At 46.3% G+C, this 24,027-nt stretch overlaps 1 protein-coding gene across 1 annotated transcript in view; it reads left to right on the top strand.

Annotated features, from left to right (window-relative positions):
* The window catches only part of FAM169B (Protein), an 85,767-nt gene extending 62,537 nt beyond the window's left edge, over positions 1 to 23,230 (top strand). Inside the window, 6 exon segments of the mRNA XM_057541881.1 lie at positions 10,215 to 10,269; positions 10,271 to 10,395; positions 14,186 to 14,317; positions 18,554 to 18,648; positions 19,891 to 20,036; positions 20,387 to 23,230. Coding sequence (XP_057397864.1) covers positions 10,215 to 10,269; positions 10,271 to 10,395; positions 14,186 to 14,317; positions 18,554 to 18,648; positions 19,891 to 20,036; positions 20,387 to 20,399 — 566 coding nt within the window. The 3' untranslated portion in view covers positions 20,400 to 23,230.
* Positions 23,231 to 24,027: the final 797 nt, after the last annotated feature.

Below are 24,027 nucleotides of genomic sequence, written 5' to 3'. Positions count from 1 at the left end.
TTAAAGGGCTGAGACCTATTATAGTCCCAGTTTCACTTCATTCAGAACCTCTTGAAAGAATCAAGTTGGTCCAGCTGGCCTGCGGATTGAGTTCTTGTGGATCATGGGTCCACCTTGGTGGGCAGGCTTTCGTGCTTCCGATATGGCCACCTAGCCTCAGCTCTTTAATTGGGGCTGTGGTAGGGGCAGTTTTAAAGGAAAACCGTGGCTGAGTAGACACCCCATAATCATCCATGGGAGGATCCAGTTGATAAAGTCTCAGCCTGGGCTGGAATACCTCCAGTCAGGACCACTAGGCAGCCCTTCATTGCTGCACAATGGATAATGCCTAGTGGATAGAATGTTCCAGCAGCACACTCTGTGCTGCTTCTGTGTCCTGGGCCACAGGAGTTCTTGGGCTCTGCCCCAGACCCCAGGCACCAGACACCTGGCACTGGAATGGGGCCCAACAATCTCTGTTTTAACAAGCCCTCCAGGTGATTGTCATGTTTCATTCTAGAGTTTGAAACCCACTCACCTAAGGCATGCATTTTCAGTGGTAGTTTCTTTTGCTTTAAAAATTTTTTTCTATGTTCTGTGTCATATGAACTGGATAATGTGCAGAGTCCAGTGTTATATTAAACCAAAGCAGTTCTTTCTCTTGTAATTGACAAATGAGATGAATTACTGATACAAATTTTCTTACGTTAAACCACCTGGATAAATCCAACTTGGCCAAGGTTATTTCCTTTAAGCAAATAAGTTTTTCTTCAATATTTTAAAAATGAATCTAATTTTATGTCACCTTATAAATAAATTCCTGTTATAATAGTCAAACATATAGAAAGAAATGATACTTTTCAAAGAGGAAACAATATAACTAAAGCTTATCTCCAAGTATATCTAGTTTTGGGGTGGTTCATGTTAATGCATTATTTTCAGTTGTTTTTGAGAAAAGACGATTATTATACAAATAGGATTCTGAACACTTAGTCTTGCTTGTTAAAAGTGATGTTTTTCTGGAGCAGGTGTTGGCAGCTATGGCCCGTAGACCAAATTCTGCCTGTTGTCTGTTTTTGTAAATAAAATTTTATTGAAACACAGCTTCGCGCATTTGTATTGTGCATGGCTGATTTTGCTCTACAACTGCAGGGGTGAGTGGTTGTCCCCAAAGCCTACAGTATTTTCTACCTGACCCTTACAGAAAAAGTTTGCCAGCTCCTGTTCTAGAGAATACGGTTTAAATGTCTCATATTAAAAAAAATGATTTTATCCACATTGATGTTAGTAATGCTCCTCGGTGGGGAGAATTCGGGAACATCCAGACCATTTACTGGTATCGTCAATAGATGCTCAGCTGCCCCAGGTGCCCAGGGAGTGTGGCTCTAACCTTGTGAAGCGGGCTCATGACAGGCATGCAGTATGACTGTCACGAAAAGATAGTGTCAACGGTTAGCAAAAGTTAACACTTTTAGCTACTACTGTTTTGAGTTTCCCATGTTTAAGAGTATCCCAAATAGCTTTATAGTTTGCACTTAATCTCTTGGACTGGCAACCGTGACTACTTGGCCTGCATTTGGATTTTTAGAGCAATTATTCTTAAAATGCTCCACAGAGCCAAGTGTCTGCAGCAGCTACTGTCAGCATATTGCCTTTGGGAATTAGCAGTACAAACCGGACGGGTGCTCACAGCCGCACCAATGCAGCTTTGCAAAAGGAAGTGTGAAGAGAGCTTTGGCCGGGCACTAGGCTCTTTTGCGTTCTGTGCACCCACACCTTAACTTTCCTGGTGCCCAGGTCTTGGGTGTCAAGACATCCGGGCAGTGGAAATACACTATGGCGTTTGTCTTGCCACTTGTCTTTTATGTCGTCTTCCTTCCTGACAAATCTTTTTGAAGCAGATACGGTTTTTTCCACTACTTTCTGGCTGTCTGCTGCTATCACTTCCCTATGGTGCACCGTCTGTCTTAGGTATCCTAAGAATATATTCCTCTCTTCCTAGAGTAACTGTCTTCCTCTTTGTCTTTGATCTGTTGGGGTACGTATTGTTGGGGGATAGCCTGCTGGTGCCCCCTCCTTTACTCTTTGGTGGGCTTCGTCTTATCCTCACAGAGGTTCCTTCTTCAGGTCCTCCCAGGCTCTTGATGGAAAAGCCCTCTGTGTGGTGTTAGTTCATGCCTGGGGGTGGTAGTTTCACCCTGGATACCTTATTGATCATTTGTATCTCCCCCAGAACAGCCTGGGGCATGAGCAGAGAAACCAGTTACCAGTGGAGTAACTTTGTTGAGTTCGGTTTGCTACTATTGGTTTAAGTTTTTTGTCTTATGTTCAGGAACTACTGTTATTTGCTTAATTATCTGATCTTCATCTGCTTTTTATCTTTTTCTCTGAAAAGGTTACACTGTGCTCATAGGCTGAGTCAGGGACTAATGTCTCTTTTTCTGTGCTCTGGAAGGCTTTCCTGGGAAAGTTGGCAGAACTTATCTCTAAAGTCACCTGACCTGGTGTGTTCAGTGTGGGAGGGATTTAAACTACTGTGTTCAGATTTCCATGGTCATAGGATAGTTTAGTTTTCCTGTTTTTCTGTGAGTCAGTTTTGGTGGGTTGTATTATCTTAGGAATTTGTCCTTTTCATCTGTTCAAATCTATTGGCCTATAGTTATTTACAGTATTCTCTTACCTTTTAAATTTCTGCCACATCTATAGTGATATGTCTATTTTAATTCCTAATGTGCTTTATGAATTGTCTTCTTTCTGGCTTTAGCAGCTCTTGGATTTTTTAAAAAGTACTTTATGTTGTATCTTTGTTTTCATTTTAATTCATTTCTATCCTTTTTGTCTCCTTCCCTTTAATTTCTTTGCTGTGGTATCAACACTCCCCATGAGCTGATGAGAGCCAGTTGGGCAGCTGTTACTGACAAAAAGGAGCCAAGTCCTATGTTTTTAACCTTTCTTGCCCCTGTCAGCTGCCATGTCTATAAAATGGGTAGAGTGGATGAAATCATGGCTAGGGTTCTTACTAACTGTTCTGTGCTATTGTATGTGGGAAGGTTTCCTGGGATTTTATGTTCTGATTATGAATGGAGAGTCCATTTGTGTGCAACCAGCTTACTGTCTCAGCCCCGTTCACAATCAGGCTGTACTATTCTTATTACAGTTCATTAATATTCTTATTAAGAGGCCAATTTGTTGGCTTTGTGAATTGAGATGGGTTTTATTTGACCAACTTGAAGGTATGATGAGCCTTTAGGAAGGGCTGGTGCAGTGTTCCTCTGCCCCACCCCAGATTTTTATTTTGAAATAATTTTAGTTTTACAGAAGAGTTGCAAAGATAGGACAGAGAGCTCCTGTTACACCCTTCGCTCACCTTGCCCTAATGTTAGTATCTTACATAACCATGGCACAATGGTCAAAACTGAGAAACTAACATTTGCTGATCTTCCAGCAATGTCCTTCTCTTGTAGGATCTGATCAGGAGTCTTTGTTGTCTTTAATCTTCCGGTCTTCTTAGCCTCCCCTACCAATTTGGGACCATTTCTTGGTTTTCCTTGTCTTTCGTGACCTGGACACTTTTAAGGAGTACTGGTCAGGAGGTTTATGGAATGTCCATTAATTTAGGTTTGTATCATATTGTCTCATGATTTGACCAAGGTTATGGGTTTGGGGCACAGTGAAGCATGCTTCTCCTCACGTGGTCACATCAGGTGTGGGGTACAAGATGCCAGCATTACTACTGGTGATATTCACCCTGATCACTCAAGGGGGTGTCTACCCCCTTTCTATACTGTAAAGTTATTATTTTTCCCTTTCCTTACTTAATTGTGTCTTTCTAATACAATTTAATACAATTCATTGTATCTTTTCAAATCAGTTTTTTTGAAGTATAATTTTACATCCCATAAAAGTTGCCCATTTTAAGTGTACCATTCAGTGACTTTTTTAAAGCAAATTTAGAGAGTTGTATAGCCAGCACCACAATCCAGATTTTAGATATTTCCATCACCCCCAAAAGTTGCCTTTTTGGTGTCAGTCTCTTTCCACCTCAGCTCTAGGGAACGACTGCTCTGCTCTCTGTCTCCATCAATTTACCTTTCCTGGATGTTTCATATAAATGGAAAGATACAGTATGTGGTCTTCTGTGTCTGGCTTCTTTCACTCAGCTTGGTGTTTTTGAGGTTCATCCAAATTACAGCATATATTAGTATTTTATTCCTTTTTATTGCTGAGTAATGTTCCATGGTATGACTGTACCACATTTTGTTTATGCATTTACCAGTATGGTTTCCAGTTTTTGGTTATTATGAATAATGCTGGTATAAATACTTGCATACATGTCTTTGTATGGACATGTTTTTGTTTCTCTTAAGTGGGTTCCTAGGAGCAGAACTGGTGGGTCTTTGGTTAGCATATGTTTTAACTTTTTAAGAAACTGCCAAATTATTTGACGAAGTTTCTGTACCATTATGTATTCCCAGCAGCAATATATGAGGGTTCCAATTTCTCCACATCTTGTCAACACTTGCTTGTCTTTTTGATTATAGCCATTTAGTAGGTTAAAAGTGGCATTTCATTGTGGTTTTAATTTACATTTTTAAATGACTAATGATGTTGAGTATCTTTTCACTGATTATTAACCATTTGTATGTCTTCTTTGAAGAAATGTCTGTTCAGATCATCTGTCCATTTTTAATTGGTTGTTGATTTTCTTTTTGTTGAATTATAAGGGTTCTTTATATAGTCTGGATATGTCTTTCATCAGGAATGTGATTTGCAACATTTTCTTACAGTCTGTGGCTTGTCTTTTTATTTTCTTTGTGGTGTCTTTTGAAGTACCAAGTTAATTTTGATGAAGTCAGATTTACCAGTTGGTTGTGTCCAGTGATGTCAAAGTTAAGAACTCTTTGCCTAACCCAAGGTTGTGAAGATTTCCTTCTGTGTTTTCTTCTAAAAGCTTTACAGTTTTAACTCTTACATTTATGTCTAGGTACATCTTGAATTAATTTTTTATATGATGTGAAGTAAGGGTCCAGCTTCATTTTTAAAAATACCTTATACATTAAAAAATTAGCAGATTTTACTTTTTAAAGCAATTTTAGGTTTATAGAAAAATTGAGCAGAAAGTGCAGAGAGTTCTCATCCCCCTCCACACACACAGAGTTTCCTCTATTATTAACATATTGCATTAGTGTGGTACATTTATTATAATTCATAAACCAATATTGATGCATGTATTAGTCGACTAGGGCTGCTGTAACAGAGCACCACACATTGGGTGGCTTAAACAACAGAAATTAATTTTCACACAGTTCTGGAGGCTGGGAGTCCAAGGTCAAGGTGTAGGGAAGTTTGGTTTCTTCCGAGGCCTGTGTCTTGGCTTGTGATGGCCATCTTCTCGGTGTGTCCTCTCACGGTTTTCCTGTGTGTGTGTGTGCGTTCTTGGTGTCCCTCTGTGTGTCCAAATTTCCTCTTCTTATAAGGACACCAAGTGGATTGGATTAGAGCCCATCTAAAGACCTCATTTTGAGTTCATCACCTCTTAAAGGTCCTGTCTCCAAATACAGACACATTCTGAGGTACTGGGGGTTTGGGGAGACACAATTCAATCCGTAAGAATACATTATTATTAACTAAAGTCCATAGTTTACATTAGGGTTCATTCTTTGTGTTGTACGTTTTGTGGGTTTCGACAAATGTGTAAAGACATGTTCTATCATTGTACCATCATACAGAGTAGCTTCACTGCCCTAAAAATCCCGTGTTCCACCTATTCATCCCTTGCTCTCCCCTACCCCTTGGCAACCACTAATATTTTTACTGCCTTCGTAGTTTTGCCTTTTCCCGAAGATATAATTGTAATCGTATGCTATGTAGCCTTTGTGGATTGGCTTCATTTACTTAGTAATATGCTGTCAAGTTCCTGTATATCTTTTTATGGCACGATAGCTCATTTCCTTTTAGCACTGACTAGTATTCCATTATCTGGAGGTACCATAATTTATTTATCCACTCTCCCATTGAAGCATATATTGGTTGCTTCCAAGTTTTGGTAATTATGAATATAGGCATTATAAACATTTGTGTGCTGGTTTTTGAGTAGACATAAGTTTTCAACTCCTTCAGGTAAATATAAATGAGCACAATTGCTGAATCCTATGGTAAGGGTAGGTTTAGTTTTGTAAGAAACCACCAAGCTGGGAGTTCCCTGGCGGCGCAGTGGTTAAGAATCCGCCTGCCAATTCAGGGGACGTGAGTTCGATCCCTGGTCCGGGAAGATCCCACATGCTGTGGAGCAGCTACGCCCGTGCGCCACAACTACTGAGCCTGCTCTCTAGAGCCCGCGAGCCACAACTTCTTAGCCTGTGTGCCACAACTACTGAAGCCCGTGCGCCTAGAGCCCATGCTCCACAACAAGAGAAGCCACCGCAATGAGAAGCCCCGCGCACCACGACAAAGAGTAACCCCCGCTCGCCACAACTAGAGAAAGGCCGCGCACAGCAACAAAGACCCAATGCAGCCAGAAATTAAAAAAAGAAAAGAAAAGAAAAGAAAAGAAACCACCAAGCTGTTATCCAGAGTGGCTGTACCATTTTGCATTCCCACCAACAATGAAGGAGAGTTCCTTTTGCTCCACATCTTCAACAGCGTTTTGGTGTTTTCAGTGTTCTGGATTTTGGCCGTTCTAATAGGTTCTAATAGGTGGTATCTCACTGTTTTTAAATTTTTATCCCCTGATGATATATGATGTGGCACATCTTCTCATTTGTTACTTGCCATCTGTACAGCTTCTTTGGTGAGGTGTCTATTAAGGTCTTTGGCCCACTTTTTAATCAGGTTGTTTGTTTTCTTGTTGTTGAGTTTTATGAGCTCTTTGTATATTTTGGATAATGGTTCTTTATCAGCTATGTCTTTTGAAGATATTTTTTTCCCCCAGTTTGTGGCTTCTCATTCTCTTGACAGCGTCCTTCACAGAGCAGAAAACTTTGATTTTAATGAAATTCAACTCACAATTTTTTCTTTCATGCATCATGCCTTTGATGCTGTTTATTGCCAAACCCAAGGTCATCTAGATCTTCTCCTATGTTATCTTCTAGTTCTGTAGTTTTGCATTGTACATTTGTGTCTGCGATCCATTTTGAGCTACATTTTGTGAAGGGTTTAAGGTCTGTGTCTAGATTCATGGTTTTGCATGTGGACGTCCAACTGTCCCAGCATCGCTTGTTGAAAAGACTGTCCTTCCTCTATTCACTTTGCTTTGCTCCTTTGTCAGAGATCAGTTGACTGTGTTTGTGTGGGTCTCATTCTGGGCTCTGTTCTGTTGCAGCTTCATTCATTAATTTGTTCATTTTTAATTAATTAATTAATTTTTGGCTTATGGATGTCCAATCATTCCACCACAGTTTGTTGAAAAGTCTGTCTTTTCCCCCACTGAGTTACCATGGCATTTTGTAGAAATTCGGAGTGTAAGAGTTTACTTCTGGACTCTCACTTCTGCTCCATTGATCTATATGCCCACCGTTGCACCATTATCACACTGTCTGATTACCTTGATTTTATAAGAAGCTTTGAAATTGGTTAATATAAAACCTGCAACTTTGTTCTTCTTCTTCTTTTTTTTTTTTTTTCTGTTTGTTTATCCTAGAGACTTTGCATTTCACCTGAATTTTACTCTCAGCTTGTCAGTTTCCACAAAAGAGCCTGCTGGGATTTTGATAGGACTAGTGTTAAACTTACAGGTCAGTTTGGGAAGAATTGGCAACTTAACAGTATTGAGTCATCCAATCCAGCGGTCCCCAACCTTTTTGGCACCAAGGACTGGTTTCGTGGAAGACAGTTTTTCCATGGACTGGAGGGTGGGGTATGGTTTTGGGATGATTCAAGCGCATTACATTTATTGTGCACTTTATTTCTATTATTATTACATTTTAATATATAATGAAATAATTATACAACTCACCATAATGCAGAATCAGTGGGAGCCCTGAGCTTGTTTTCCTGCAACTAGATGGTCCCATCTGGGGGTGATGGGAGACAGTGACACCTGAAGTGTGTTGCTTATGTCCAGTCTATTCTGTAAGATGCAGCTTAATTGTCACTTGCCACTCGCTGATAGGGTTTTGATATGATTCTGAAAGCAGTTGATTTATTATGGTCTCTGTGCAGTCAAACCTCTCTGCTAATGATAATCTGTATTTGCAGCCACTCCCCAGCGCTAGCATCACTGCCTCAGCTCCACCTCAGATCATCAGGCATTAGATTCTCATAAGGAGTGCACAACCTAGATCCCTCGCATGCACAGTTCACAGGAGGGTTCGTGCTCCTATGAGAATCTAATTGCCGCCACTGGTCTGACAGGAGGTGGAGCTCCAGCGGTAATATGAGTGATGGGGAGCGGCTGTAAATACAGATGAAGCTTCGCTCGCTTGCCCACTGCTCACCTCCTGCTGTGTGGCCTGGTTCCTAACAGGCCACAGACCAGTACTGGTCTGTGGCTTGGAGGTTGGGGACCCTGATCCAATCCATGAGCATGGAATTTCTCTTCATTTATTTAGATCTTCTTTAATTTCCCTCAACAATGTTTTGTGCTTTTCAGTATTTAAGGCTTATGCTTCTTTTGTTAAATATATTCCTGAGTATTTACTTTTTAATGCTGTTGTGAGTGGAATTGTATCTTTATTTAATTTTTAACATTCTTAGCTTTGAAGGACTTCACTGTTTGGGGACCATTGTTCTTGTTGTCTATAAAATTGGAAGTTATATAATTCCAACCCAGTTGGTGCTGTCATTTCAGGCACATTGAGGGTAAAGTCCAAATTCTTTACAATTACCATCTCAAGTGAATTGGGGTTGCTCGTTGGTCACAGATTATTTATTTATTCATTCATATTGGGCACAAAACCAACTATTTATTTAGCTCACCATTCTTTTGGTTGGTGATTTTGGTGAGGCTCAGCTGGGTGGTTTTCTGCCCTAGGCTGGGCTGGCCTATGTGTCTGTGGTCACCTGCCCACCTGTTTCTTAAGACCAGCTAGATGTTGGCTGGGACCACGAGGGTGCCTGGGCCATGTTTCTCTCCTGGTGGCAGGCTAGCCTGGGTTTGTTCTTGTGGTGAGTGATAGGGATCTGTGAAAGAATGGAGGGGCCCTGGACCCCGAGAGGCCTAGGCTCGGAATGGGTGTGCTCTTGCCAGCTTCACTCTGTTGCTCAAAGTGAGTCACCAGGCCAGCAAGATTGAAGGGGAGAGGAAATAGACTCCATGTCTTGATGGGAGGACCTTCAAAATCACATGCAAAGGTGTGTGGATATAGGAAGGGGAATAATTGTGGCCATTTTTCAAACAGTTCACTACAGTAGCATGTAGCTCTGAATTCAGCCTGGCTAATTAGACTCAGAATCGTTTTTTTGTTTGTTTGGGAAATTACTCACCTTTGAATCTTTGCAGGCACAAATACCACCTCTTCCAACAGGAACTGACTACGCGACATATTTCTTTTCCTGGATTCCAGTGCATCTAGAGCACAGGCAACTGTGCAGCTGGGAAGTGAGGAAGGCGATATAGTTGGGTGTGTGTGGCATTTCTAGCTAGGGTGACAACAGAGGTGACTGACTGCAAGGGTAGGTTCCTGTTGCAGAAACAGCAACTTTGCTGGTGTTAGTGCTGGTTGCAGTAAAGTTAAATTCAGGGTAGAAAAGTGGGAGAGGTGCCAGCTGTAGCCTCTCTTGCTCTGCAGTAGCAGGGTCATTGATGTTCTATGGGAAACAGGACTTAGTCTGTTTGGGTCAAGTGTACTTTGCCATAATTGGCCATGGTGAACTCTGAACAAGTCCATGCTGTGGAGATGCGTTGGCTGGGTCTCCCAGCCCACATCAGGGAGAACTTTGACGTTGCCCAGATGCTCCTCCTTGGCTTTGGGGGTCTCTGAACTGTGCACAGTGAGGGAGGGGTGTGAGGATCTGGGTGCGCAACGGCCTCGCTCTGCTCAGTCACCTGGGTTTGCATTTCATTTCAGGGCAATAGCCTAGTGGCCTTGCTCACGGCAATTGACAATGTGTGGGCTGCCCAGTAAGCTGGAGAGCTGGTGGTTTAGGGTTATCTGCTGTTTGGTCTTCAGTGGTTTAGTTTGTGAGGCTGCACTGCTTCCAGGTGGTACCAGTGACCTGGCAAGTGGGAGTCCCGCCGGGTCCTGGCAGGCTAGACCAGCCCAGGGGACAGCACGTGTCTCTTGCTTTCCCCTCAGGCAGCCTGTGTGGTGATGGCACGGGTGTGTGCTACCTGCTGCCTGTCTTAGACACTGTTTGTCCGGAGGAACCATCGCCGCCAGGGCCTGGGCCTGGCCATGCTGAGGGACTTCTGCCAGACGTTCCGAGAGGACGAGGCCCTGGGCATCAGCTGGCCCATCTCCCCTGCCATGTACCAAGGTAATCACTGCATCGGGAGGAGCGCTTGGGTAACGGGGATGGGTAACTCATGTGGGTTCCAGATGATTCTGGGGCGGGAGGTCCCTCAGAGCCACCGGCACCATGACACACCTGTGAGTTTTCTCTTTCCTCTGAGAAATCTCCTGTTGCTTCAGCACTGAGACTTTAAGCTTGATCACAAGGGGCGAACCTTTCCCAGTCCCTGAGAAAGAATTGGATTTAGAAATAATAAGAACCAAATCAACACAGCGTCAGAGAGAAGCAGAATCCAGGGAACCCACTGTGCTGCTGGTTGTTGCTGGGCCTCAGAGGGCCTTTGCTCTTGCACGGGAAGATGGTAGTCATCACTTTACCTTTCCAACTTGGAGGCCCAGGGGGACCAGGAGCTGAGGGAAGGCAAGCTCCAAATGCACTGAGCTCTGGGCACCTGTGTAGCTCTTACTGCAGAAGATGGCTCCCCTCACCTGCTTTTGTCCTACCGAGTCCGTGTATTAGTCAGGGTTCTCCAGAGAAACAGAACTGGTAGGATCTATATCTATATCTATATCTATATCTATCTATCTATATATATATATATAGAGAGAGAGAGAGAGAGGGAGGGAGGGAGGGAGGGAGGGGGAGGGAGAGGGAGGGAGGGAGGGAGGGGGAAGGAGGGAGGGAGGGAGAAGAGATTTATTATAAGGAATTGGCTCAGACAACGTGGAGATTGAGATATCCTAAGATCTACAGTCAGCAAGCTGGAGGCTCAGGAGGACTGATGGTGTGTTTTCAGTCCAAATGCCAACAGGCTTGAGACCCAAGAAAAGCCAGTGTTTCAGTTCAAGTCCAAAGATAGGAAAAGACCAATGTCCCAGCTCAGTCAGTCAGGCAGGAGGAGTTCCTCTCACTTGTGGGAGAGTCAGACTTTTTGTTTGTAGTCAGGCCCTCAACTCATTGGCTGAGGTCCACCCACGATGGGGAGGGCAATCTGCTTTACTCTGTCTGTGGATTCAGCTGTGAATCCCAGAACTTCCCTGGTGGCGCAGTGGTTGAGGATCTGCCTGCTAATGCAGGGGACACGGGTTCGAGCCCTGGTCTGGGAGGATCCCACATGCTGCAGAGCAATTAAGCCCGTGTGCCACAACTACTGAGCCTACGCTCTAGAGCCCATGAGCCACAACTACTGAGCCCACATGCCACAACTACTGAAGCCTGCACGCCTGGAGAGCATGCTCTGCAACAAAGAGAAGCCACCACAATGAGAAGCCCACACACCGCAACGAAGAGTAGCCCCCACTCGCCACAACTAGAGAAAGCCCTCACACAGCAATGAAGACCCAACACAGCCATAAATAAATAAATAAATAAATAAATAAATAAATAAAAAAAAATGTGAATCTCATCCAAAAACAGCCCCACAGACACACCCAGAATAATGTTTGACAAAATGTCTGGATACCCCTGGCCCACTCAAGTTGACATATAACATGAACTACCACAATCCTTCTCCAGGTTCTGGAAAAGAAATCTTAATATGTATTTGCCAGAGGAAATTCAGAAAGCCCTGATGTTAAATGTTTCACTCCAAATCAGCAAGGGTGGGAGATACTGGGAAGCATCTCCCAGGATCCACTGGTCCCCCATGAAGCACACCCACCCCACACTGGGCCCTGCCTCACTTCTTGTCGTACAGATACTTTTGGACCCTTACTATTGAGTTTCCAGTGTCCTTATGGTGTGAGAACAACAGATAGGAGAGAAAAGCTGTGAAAGGCAAGGAAACTTCTGTTGCTCGGAAGTCATAAGAAAACCAGGCGAAAACATATTTTCCTCAAGTGGGTTTGGTCATTTCTTTGTATTTTCAAACTCTCCATCTCTCACGAAACTCTGAAGATCCTGAATTTGTGCAAAGAATACTGGAGGCTTGCTGCACTGGTTTGCTCACTTGGAGGTGTTGGAAAGTTCTGGAACTCCGGCACTGGTTCTCTGTCCATGCCCACGTGCTGTCTGTCCCTCCCCTCATTCTCATTTCAGCTCTGAGACTTTGTTTGAGCGTGTTGGCCCCCAGGGCAGCCACCTTGGTCTCCCCTGGGCAGGAGCAGGCTCCAAAGGGCGGGGACCACCCGCAGGCCAGCACTGCAGAGACCCTCGCAGGGGCCTGTATCTCCACCTGGTAGGGAAGGGAGATCTGAAGGTACTGATTCTGAATCACACTTGGGGTCTCAGTTGCCCAGCCAAGGGTGCTGGGGCCTTGAGCTTCTACGTCACCCTGATTGTGCCTGGGCTCATGGGTGAGCAGGCAGAGTGTGGACAAAGCAGGACAAAGCAGCAGCTGGAGGCTCAAGGCCAGGCCGGGTGCGGCTGCTTCACGCTTCACTGACCGCCTTTTATCCGGTACAGTCCTGCCCTTGGAATGGCCCAGAGGGCCTCCTGCCCAGGGCCCCATGCTTTAGCACCCTCTTGAAGCTGCACCTCTCTCCACGGGATGAGGAATCTGTGGGCCCAAGAGGACATTCTCGCCTAGGCGCAGGCCACTCCTAAACCAGCTCAGGCTACCAGAACCCCAGGATTCCTGTCAGGGGCTGCCAAGGGCCCAAGTGGGCTCCATCCTGGATCTGTGCCCCTAAGAGCAGAGGACGCCACCAATTTGCACATCCTTAGGCCCTGGGACAGCTGCTGGTGGGATGTAGGTGGAGTGTGGGTGTGGTGTGTACATTTGTATGCACAGGCCCCTTGCCACATGCTGGGAGCTGGGGTGGGAGGAAGGGGTGGGCTGCCAGCTGGGGGCCAGCGCTCTTGGCATTGCCACATTCAGGTGCAAAACTCCAAGGAGTCTAAGAATTCTAAATTTGAAACTGGCTTTTCCTGCTGTTAAGAAGTTATATTTGTCAAGACAGGAGAGCAGAACATTCTATCTAGCACTCGGCTAGCTTGGCTTACACCTTTTGAGTACTTAGCGTCATGCTCTGTGGGTTTCCATCTGTGCTCTTGCCCTGGGCCTGATGGAGCCCCCAGCACCTGCAGGACCAGGAGCTGCTTCCCATTCGGCTGGATTCGGGGCCCTGCCACGTGGAAATGCTCACCCTGTGAACGTGGCATAAAAGTCTACAACCTTGAGGGGGTTCTGGAGTCAAGGCGTCTGTGGATGAGCTGGAAGGCTCCCTGGGAGAAGAGGGCTGTGGAGGCTCAGCAAGAGGAAGGACAGTGCCTGTGGAGAGGACCAGGTGGGGTGCCATTATGGGCTGAATTGGGTCCCCCCCAAACTCTAACCCCCAAGGTGACTGTACGTGGAGATGGGGTCTATAAGGAGGTAACTGAGGTTAGATGAGGTCATAAGGGTGGGCCCCGATCCAATAGGACTGGTAAGAGGAGGTCCCAGTAAGAAGAGGAGACTAGGACACAGAAGGGTGCGGAAGGAAGACGGTGTGAAGACACAGTAAGAAGGAGCCATCTCCAAGCCAAGGAGAGAGGTCTCAGGAGAAGGCAAGCCTGCCAACACCTTGATCTCAGACTTCCAGCCTCCAGAGCTGCGAGACAATAAATGTCTGTTGTTTAAGGCCCTGGGTGTGTGGTGTTTTGTTGTGGCCGCCTGAGCAGGCTAAATGGGATGGATGAGAGTGGGAGGCGGGCGAGGAGGATGGCGGGCGGGGGGGTTGGCGTGGAGCCGTGGCAGAGCAGAGAGCTGGGGGTGGGCCGGGCCAGGCTGCAGGAAGGACGGAAGTGGCCGTGCCTGGGGACGCAGATGAGGGCCGGCGTGTGTGCACCAGGGCTGCGTGGGCCTCCCTGACTCCTGTGTGCAACTTCCCCTCAGTCTGTAGGAAGTTCCTGGCGGCGCATCCAGAGGAGCGGGGGCGCCTGTGGGAGGCGGAGCCCCCAGGAGCCTGGGGCCAGCGAGTCAACATCTGGCTGAAGGTTCAGCTTCAACAGGCAAGGCGTCCAGATTGTGAGTCGGGGTGAAAGCATGCCCTTTGGTCTGGTTATTTCCAGTGTCGGTAACGGAAGCACAGATTCACTGGTGCGGATCGAGTCAGGCTGCGCAGACGTTCTGTTTGTTGCCGTTGCAGGAATAGAGGAGGGAGTGAAACCCGGGCGGTGGCATCCTGGCCTTCCTCCACCTCCCATCCTGAACGAACCATACCTTCCAGACCCTCTTGCTCAAATAGATCTCCCCCACTTTAGCCAAATCAGAGACTCCCTGGGACTAAGGGTTCCCTGTTTCCAGTCGGAGAGGATCACTGAAACATGCGAGAGGGTTAATTGCCTCTGTCTAGCAGAAGGTCCCTGGAAAGCATTGTTTCCCGTAGGCAATGTGTGCATCTGGTAAAACTGCTAAGACCCACGAGGGTTTGCTGGAAGAGCGAGCTCTGTCCCTTCTGCTCCGGGGAGGGTTCACGTGGGTGTGAGGCAGCGCCCCCTGTTCTGTGTCTGCGAGGGCCTGCCTTGTCCTTCTTGTCCTGTTTGATGTGTTTGACGGCAGCGCAGGATAAGCCTGACGGGTGAGCTTTTGGTTGTGTGGGCAGCCCTGTTACAGACACACAGGCCGTCTTCAACGCGCTTGTGGCGGGTTTTTGATGGATGGTGTCTGTGCCCAGGTGGTGGGTCTGAGGGCCGGAGGGGCGAGCAGGGTGGCAGACACACATTGTCTTTAGGTCTCCAGGCTGCTTTCTGTCCACGTTCCTTCCACCTCTCCCAGGTAGGGGAGGACGGCCCACTGAGGCCCGGCCTCAGCTACAGCTGGAGGTGCAACCCGGGGCAGCGCTGCAGGGGGGATGGGGGCGAGGGAGCATCTCTTTAAATTCACTGGCCACGATGAAAGCATGGCTGAGCTCCCTTCAGGGTCGAGTGCCACTTCCGAGGCTGCAGGTAGCTCATTAGGGGATGGATGGGCAGGCTGAGGTGCCAGGCTTTCTCTTCCCATGGGTGACTGATTCCCCTGAGGTGGCGACAGGGGAGAGTGCCTGAGAGTTTATTGATGACGATGGTGATAGGTTTTGCTCCTCTGGTGCCTTTCAGCTAGGAGGCTTAATGGGTCTTTACAGATATTAATGGGGTGACCGGGCGCCTGGGAAGGAGGCTGTGGCAGGGCTGTGACTGTCATCCTAATGAGGCAGTTAAGTGACTTGCCCTGTGGCGTAGAAAGTCGGAAATGATGGGAAGCCAGCCAGGGTCCCAGGCCCTTGGCCGACCAGCCGTGTGGGTTTGTCTTTGGGCTTCACAAAGGAGCCTGCAGCCCCCATGCCTCCCGGCCTTTGTGGCTTGGACGTTGCACTTCCTTGGCTGGAAATGGAAAAAAAAATGGCTTGCCCATCAGAATGTGGAAATCATGTGGAAATTGTACAGGCTGGAGGGGGTTTGCAGGGAAGGACTTTTTTGCATAATTGGGGAGATGGCTTCCTCTGAGGAGTATTCCACTGGGGGTTATTTCAAGAGCTGAGAGAGTTGGTGTGGTCTGGTCAGAGGAAATGAGCTAGAATTCAGATGCCAGCCCTGTCACTTTAACTCACTCTGAGATGCACCAACTCTCTCCTTAAAACGGCAAATGAGGGGACTTTCACAGAGAAGGTTCCAGAAGCATGCTTGAGTCCCTTGAAGGAAGAAGGGTCATCATTATAATTAGGGATATAATTAGATTACCGAAACTATAATTTTTTGAAAAATTCTAAGTTGTGGTCTTTTCACTCCCTGTGTAAATCATGGCTAGTTCCCAGTTTCACCCACACCTCCTGTCTCCCCCCAGGGCCAGCAGTCAGGATTTTAATTCACTCCTGAAGGTTTTCCGCCAACCAGCTTCATTTTGTAACAATTTTGTCAGTCGGCGCTGACACTCAGGTTTTTTCCAGGCCGGCGAGTGGGGGCCACAGATGCAATCACAGATTAGCCCAGATGCTCTGCAGTTTCTCTGTTTTCGTCTGTTTCTCTCCTCACGGACATCAGCAAATGTTAGCCCACTGGGTTTTCCCACCCATCACCAAACAATGAAGATTCTGGAATCTTCTTTTCCCTGGAAATGTCACGAGGCCACTTAGTTTAATTTTAGTTTTAATCAGTCAGTTATTCTTAGAGTTGCTTTCTTGAATTGTTCTGTTTTTCAAATTCTATCTTTTGTCCCGTTATTTCTGACTGTTATTTAGGAGGTTTCCTACAGTTTCATGGGCCACAGAAATAGAACTATAAGCCAGAAGCCCGGTGGGGCCCGTTGCTTTTCACATTCTAACTAAGGTGTGGACATATTACAACATTCCACAACATTCCAGCAGGAAATTAACTTCTCCTTTCAAATGTTTTAAAATCTGTTATGAAGCAGTGTCATTTGTGGACTGGGGATTTTAGTTTGCACGGTCCTGACTGTTGATAACATCTGTGGCTTATAAAGGCCTTGAAAATATTTACAGGGTTATTCAGACTTTTTGAGAGAAAGAGTTTGTGGGAAACTTTTTTCTTCCTATACTCAGTTACATAGGAAGCCTTTGAAACTTGACGAATAGGATCAGAATTCTGTCCTATGTGACTTCCCCATTAGCTTGCACATGCCTAAGTTTCTTTACTGGGGGGGGGGGCGGATGAAATTGAATATGTCAACAGTTGAATTTTTTTTTTTTTTTAACGGAAAAAGTTGCTGGAGGCAGGAAGTAATTGCACACAGATTAAAAAAGAATTTTTTTTTTCATTTTTAGGTTATATTTTTGCTTTCTTTCCAGGTGAATTTTTAATAGATTCAACGGTCATCCACAGGGAAAATAGTTTTCTTCTGTTTGTGTTTAATTTTTAAAGCTAGAGGGAATGTACATAAAGAGATGTGAAATATTTGAGCTGAGGAAGTGGGGTCATTTTTCTAAAAGCCTGATGCTTAGCAGACTGCAGCTCTAACTTGTTTCAGCTTGTTCTGGAGAGTCGGGCATTACACAGACAAGTAGCAAGAGCAGGCATATGGGGGTGAGCCAGGCTGGGAAGGGCAGAGAACAGAACCACCGTGCTGGATGGGCATTTTGGTCTAATGCTGCTCTTTGAAAGGTTGTGTTGCTCCCTCTAGTGGCCACTGTTATCTACTGCAACATCAGATGCTAACGCATAGGCATCTGCCTTTGACCTACCTGTGTGGCTGCTTCTCAGATTCTCATCCTTGTGAGTCCAAATTATCATTAATTTAAAAAAAGTATTGCACTTTCATTGCTTAGGAATAAAGTACAAGGGAAAGTTTGATAGCTATTAACATGCTTCCATCCATAACACATGAAAACAAAGTTTCACACATCAGGAAAGGGAGAAAATTGATAATGGATTATCTACTTCATTCTCTCATTCATTCATTCACTCACTCATTCAGTTGATTACTGTTAACGGAGCATTTCTCAGCATTGGGAAGTGTCCAGGTGATTGGGATACAGTAGTCAATAAGGCTGGCTGAGAAGTGTCTGAGCTCATTTATGAGCTTATGGCTTTTGTGAAGGAAAGTACATGGGCAGCTACTACTGTATTATATAAAATCTTTCATATCAGAGAGGGCTAAAGAGGGCTGGTATTTTTAGATGCTTATGTTTCAATTTTGCCAAACCAAATTTTGCTCATTTATAGAGTCTGGAAATAAACTTTAAACATTTACTTACATAGGTAACAAGTAATACATTTATTCTTTATTCGAAAAATGTGTTTCATTTGTATTTTCAGCTCAAATGGAAAACTGCATATATTTTTCCTAAGGGATCTGAACCCCTCACCACACCTCCACATATGGATTTTGGGGTGTGGGGAAGTGCACAGTAGGATAAGAAAGTCACCCCCTTCCAAGTTAGTACTGATTTGGTAGGAGGTGGGGGAGAGAGGCTGAATTAACATGTGTGATTATGGTCTCTCTTGTGAGTAAGAATTCCAGTGAGCAAAGAGGAGGGCCAAGGAATAGAATGGGAAATCTGACTGCATTTAATGCCTGAATAGTTGGGAGAATAGATCAAAATTCCAGCTCAGAAATGCTTGAATAGAACCACTCTCCCAATACCTGGAAGGTTTTCCTGTCCTTGGAGGGCATGTAGCAGGTGTCAGGGTGAAGGTCAAAAGGATAGAACTGGGTCGTGGGGATCCATGCTTTTGGAAGTGTCCCCATTATATTATTAATCTTTTGACTGTCCAGTCCCTTGGGAGTCACCCCATTTGCTCACCCTGCTCTCTTGCTTGGGGAGGGCAGCTCACCCAGGAAATTCCAAGGAGGAAGTGACTGCTCATGGGCGCACTTCTCAAGACAGTGGACCCGGAATATCCCATAATGGAGAAGACAGCAAGGTACAGTGACAAATGTGTGTCATTCTAGGACTAGTCATTGTGTCATGCTAGTGCAGTTTCCTAAATACCTCTGCTCTGGGATCCTCTGGGGCAGCAGGCCGTTGATTTATGATCAGAATCTCCGAGCTGCAGCGGGAGGAGAGGCCATTGCAATTAGACTTTTCACGGTCCTCTTCTCTAAGCTAGACAAGCTCTGACGAAGCCAAAACTAAACAGAGAACACATGGGAGTGAGCCGTAATTTTGCATCGTTAAGGAAATACTGAAAAATCTGAATTTCAGATTCTGTGACGGACCAGTATCTTTCAAGCAGAACTTATGTGTGGACAAATTTATCTTTCTTTCCTTCCCCACCCCTCAAGCCCAGATGCTAGAAAATGGAATAGGGCATTAGGTTATGAGATGGTTCAGAGCAATGGTAGATAGAACCATGGGTAAGGATGGTTCCTGAATATTTCTTGCTGACCTGTTGTCGTTCAGTAGTTTATAAGATTTTGGAGTGATATGATTCCACGAGTATTTTCCTGAGGCCAAGCCAGACACTTGTCCACCCAAGGTGATTGTGCTGACTTCCATTTGCTGGCATGGAAGGGCCTTTGCTCTGGAATCCCTAAAGAATCGATAATGACATTAAACTCCAAAACTTACAAATGCATTTTGTGGGGAGTGCTGCTTATCTTGGAAAACAGATGGTTCTGGGATAGAAGACTCAACATCAAAGGCATAAAACATCGCAGAAAGTGCTGGATTATCTTAGAAAAGCTGACTGGTGTCTGACATCAGTTCTAGCCATCTGGCAGAGGAGGGCCTTCCTGTTCCTTGGGTCACAGTGGAAAGATGGGCTGTCAGGCTACTGAACCGAGTGTGTGCTTTGCCTCTGTGCTAATCTCTGACTCTCCTTTTAAACCTTGAAGGCCGTTAGAGGAAGCAGGAGGTGTCCAGTGTGACCTGATGCCTGCGGGCGTGTGTCTGGGGAAGTCTGTGCTTCCCCACTTTTGTAGTAGTGCCTCCTTGCCTTGTTCTCTCTTGGATCTCCCCGGGCCAGGACTTAATGTCCCACCACTAAACATATATTCCCATCAGTAAATCTGTGCTCAGAGCATCTTATGTACAGAACACGGTGTCCCCGTGGCTGGCCTGGCGTGTGAACCTGGCTCGCCTGCTCTGACTCTGAGCTCGCGGTGCGGGGCGCAGCCAGGCCAGCGTTAATTGGGATGCTACGTTGATTCTTTTCTGATTTCAGGAGAGGATCAGTGGAGAAGAACTGGAGAAGAATGATCGAGATTGCGCAGTGACAGAAGCAGCTGGGTGGCTTGGGAGAGCATGCTGGGCTGAGCAGGAGGGGAAGGAAGCCAAGAGCATGGCGGTGGATGCCGGGCTGCCCCCAGGGTCGTGGCGGAAGCACATGCGTCCCAGCTCCTAACCCCTAACTCGCAGAGGCTGAGCTGAGTCCACTGAGAGGCTTGCCTAGGGTCCAGGGGACATGGGTTTGAGAGCTACCTGCCACTCCATGCTCCTGTCGCTGGGAGCTGGCCTCTGTCCTTGCCGTGCTGTCATTTGAGGAGCAAATGACCACACAGACCTTCCTACCTCAGGCTTGATGTGCGGGCTCAGGTGATGGGAAGCCTGAGAAGCCCCTCATTTAATCCGAAAGCGCTGTACAGGGGCAAGTAATCATTTTCCCACGCTCAGGTTTCAGAAGCCCATTCGTTAAACCTAACGTGGTTTCTCTTGCTCAGGATGAATTTGTAAAGACTGCACCGGAGCCACATGACTACGCCTCTTTCTTCAGCACAAGAAAGCTCAGGGCTGCCCCGTCCACACTGCAGAAGTCCCTCTGGGGTTTGCCCACGACAGCCCTGCTGTAACTGCGAGACCCCGGACACCAGAGGGGTTTCCAAGGAGACACGTTTCTTTCTGGAGAAGCTTCAGCCACCTCGGAAGCTCCCTGAGGGCAGGGCCAGGCTGCCTGGTGCACACCCAGGCCTCTGGCTCACGTCTGGCTGGTGCAGGAGGCGCTCAGAGCGGGCCCCAGGCGGGCGCCAGGATATAGCAGCACCTACTTCCCAAGGGAACTGCCGGAGGGGACTTCGGGCTGATGGCCCTTCTATAGTATTGGTGCCTTCAGCGGACAGGCTTGTGCTAATAAAGGTGACTGTAAAGGTGACAGCCTGGCCCGCACGTGACAGCAGCCCCCCTTTCTACATACCTACACAGCCCTGCTCTGGCACGTGTCCAGCCGCTGTCAGGGTTCCTGCGCCCCGGACCTCAGTGAGGACAGGCGAGGCTGGCCGTGGCCAGTGCTGCTGCCTGTTCACAGGGTAAGGCACAGTCCAGGCAGCTTCGCGAGGTCTCAGAGCCTGTCTCCTGAGAGCAGGATGGGCTTTCTCCGCAGTCAGCATGGGCTCTCCCAGGGTCAGTAGGATTCTTTCCAGGGAAGGCTGGTCAGGTCGTCTTGGGGCGGGCAACCCAAGTGCCGCCTTGACTTCTGGAGAATGCAGACCTGATTGTATCACCAAGGACACCCCACCCCCACTGTGGCTCAACACTGTCTTTGCAGCACCCAGGGCCTGTCACAGAGGGCCCTGCTGACGCCGCACCCGCCTCTGGGCTCGCCCGCCCTGTCTTCTGTTTCCCGGCTGCCTGGGCCTCCCCATCCTCAGACACACCAGAGTCTCACTTAGGGTCTGCTGGGGGTCTGTGCCTTCCCCTCCCTCCCCACTCCCTCCTGCATGCACACACACACACGCGCACACACATCAGGCTCGTTCCTGCTTACATATCTGGTTTCAGCTCAGGTGTCCCCTCCTTCCCACGTGGCCTCGAAGCACTGGTCACTCGCTGGGCCTCCCTGAGCTTCCTCAGGAGTGAGGGGTGACACCTTCCTTCTGTTCCTCTGCTGCTAGGCCCTGGAGAGGTGGGTGGAAGGACAGTTTCAACCTTTTAGGGACATAGTGAAGTCCGTCCTGGAGGCTGGGTGTGGGAAGAAGACGACTGCTGCCGAGCGCTGGCAAGATACTTGCTGCTTCCCTGAGTGGTTAAAGGGTACATGGGGTGGGACCTCTGTTACTTATTTACGCACCCATGTGTCCATCCATCCTTCCATCCTTCCACCCATCCATCTCCCTGTCCCTCTCTTGCTCTCTCCCTCCATCTCTCCGCTCATCTTCCCACCCACGTATTTACCCATCTGTTCACATCTATCCATCCATCCATCCTGCTGTACAACAGACATTCAGTGTGCTTGCTCAGGGCCAAGCCCTGTGCTGGGCACAGGGAACATATGGATAAGTGAAGCATGGTCCCTGGACTCAAGGAAATTCTTTTCTGGAAGGGTCCGTCCTGGAATCTTCCAATACGCTTGTCTCTCTCACATTCGTTAGAAAGAGGGACGAGTCCAACTGAATAGAAACAGTTTAGAGCTCCACACAGAGACGTGAAGTCCCGCAGTGCACGTAGGCTCTCTGGGAAGGAGGCACAGCCATACAAGTGGTCTCAAGTCTGTAGCCGAGGGGCTGCTGTGTGTGACGTCAGACGTAACCTTTCACATGTGGTGTAGATGTGAACTGTGAACATTTCACTGTTTGAGATAAATCACTGGTGCTTTCTATTTACGAGGAAATGAACTGATCAAAGCGGCTCAGGGGTTTGATGAAGTTACTATCAATAAGAGAATCCTCCCAAGGAAGAAAAACTGATGTGTTGATGTAATTCATTTAAAGATGTACGAACAAATCACATGGCATTAGAGGGAAGCATGGTGGAGCTCAGAGCAGCCGCTCCCTGGCAGCACACAGCCCTGTCGGCCTGGGGCTCTCTGCAGGGTTCCTTCCAAGTGGCAGGCGTGCACGAGGACTGTCAGAGAGGCTGTGCATGGTGTGTTTTATTTTTATTTTTTAAAAATTTATTTTATTATTTTTTTATTGGAGTATAATTGCTTTACAATGTTGTTTTAGTTTCTGCTGTACAATGAAGTGAATCAGCTATATGTATACCTATATCCTCTCCTTCTTAGGCCTCCCCTCCCTCCCCCATCCCACCCATCTAGATTGTCACAGAGCACCAAGCTGAGCTTCCTGTGCCTTATAGCATGTTCCTGCTAGCTATCAGTTTTACATATGGTAGTGTATATATGTCAATCCTAATCTCCCAATTTGTCCCACCCTCCCCTTTCCACCCTGTGTCCACATGTCTGTTCTCTACGTCTGTGTCTCTATTTCTGCCCTGCAAATAGGTTCATTTGTACCATTTTTCTAGATTCCACATATATGCGTTAATATACAATATTTGTTTTTCTCTTTCTGTCTTACTTTGCTCTGTATGACAGACTGTAGGTCCATCCACATCTCTACAAATGACCCAATTTCGTTCCTTTTTATGGCTAAGTAATATTCCATTGTATATATGTACCACATCTTCTCTATCCATTCATATGTTGATGGACACTTAGGTTGTTTCCATGTCCTGGCTATTGTAAATAGTGCTACAATGAACATTGGGGTACATATGTCCTTTTGAATTTTGAATTATGGTTTTCTCAGGGTATATGCCCAGTAGTGGGATTGCTGGGTCATATGGTAGTTCTATTTTTAGTTTTTTAAGGAACCTCCATACTGTTCTCCACAGTGGATGTATCAATTTACATTCCCACCAACACTGCAAGAGGGTTCCCTTTTCTCCACACCCTCTCCAGCATTTATTGTTTGTAGATTTTTTGATGATGGCCATTCTGACTGGTGTGAGATGATACCTCATTGTAGTTTTGATTTGCATTTCTCTAATAATTAGTGATGTTGAGCATCTTTTCATGTGCCTCTTGGCCATCTGTATGTCTTCTTTGGTGACATGTCTATTTAGGTCTTCTGCCCATTTTTTAATTGGGTTGTTAGATTTTTTGATATTGAGCTCCATGAACTGTTTGTATATTTTGGAGATTAATCCTTTGTCTATTGCTTCATTTGCAAATATTTTCTCCTATTCTGAGGATTGTCTTTTCGTCTTGTTTATGGTTTCCTTTGCTGTGCAAAAGCTTTTAAGTTTAATTAGGTCCCATTTGTTTATTTTTGTCTTAATTTCCATTACTCTAGGAGGTGGGTCAAAAAGATCTTGCTGTGGTTTATGTCAAAGAGTGTTTTTCCTATGTTTTCCTCTAAGAGTTTTATACTGTCCAGTCTTACATTTAGGTCTTTAATCCATTTTGAGTTTATTTTTGTGTATGGTGTTAGGTAGTGCTCTAATTTTATTCTTTTATATGTAGCTGTCCAGTTTTCCCAGCACCACTCATTGAAGAGGCTGTCTTTTCTCCATTGTATGTTCTTGCCTCCTTTGTCATAAATTAGGTGACCATATGTGTGTGGGTTTATCTCTGGGCTTTCTATCC

This window comes from Balaenoptera acutorostrata, chromosome 3 (genome assembly GCF_949987535.1).
Source record: "Balaenoptera acutorostrata chromosome 3, mBalAcu1.1, whole genome shotgun sequence".
Taxonomy (NCBI): domain Eukaryota; kingdom Metazoa; phylum Chordata; class Mammalia; order Artiodactyla; family Balaenopteridae; genus Balaenoptera; species Balaenoptera acutorostrata.
This window is presented reverse-complemented; position numbering and strand designations above follow the sequence as displayed.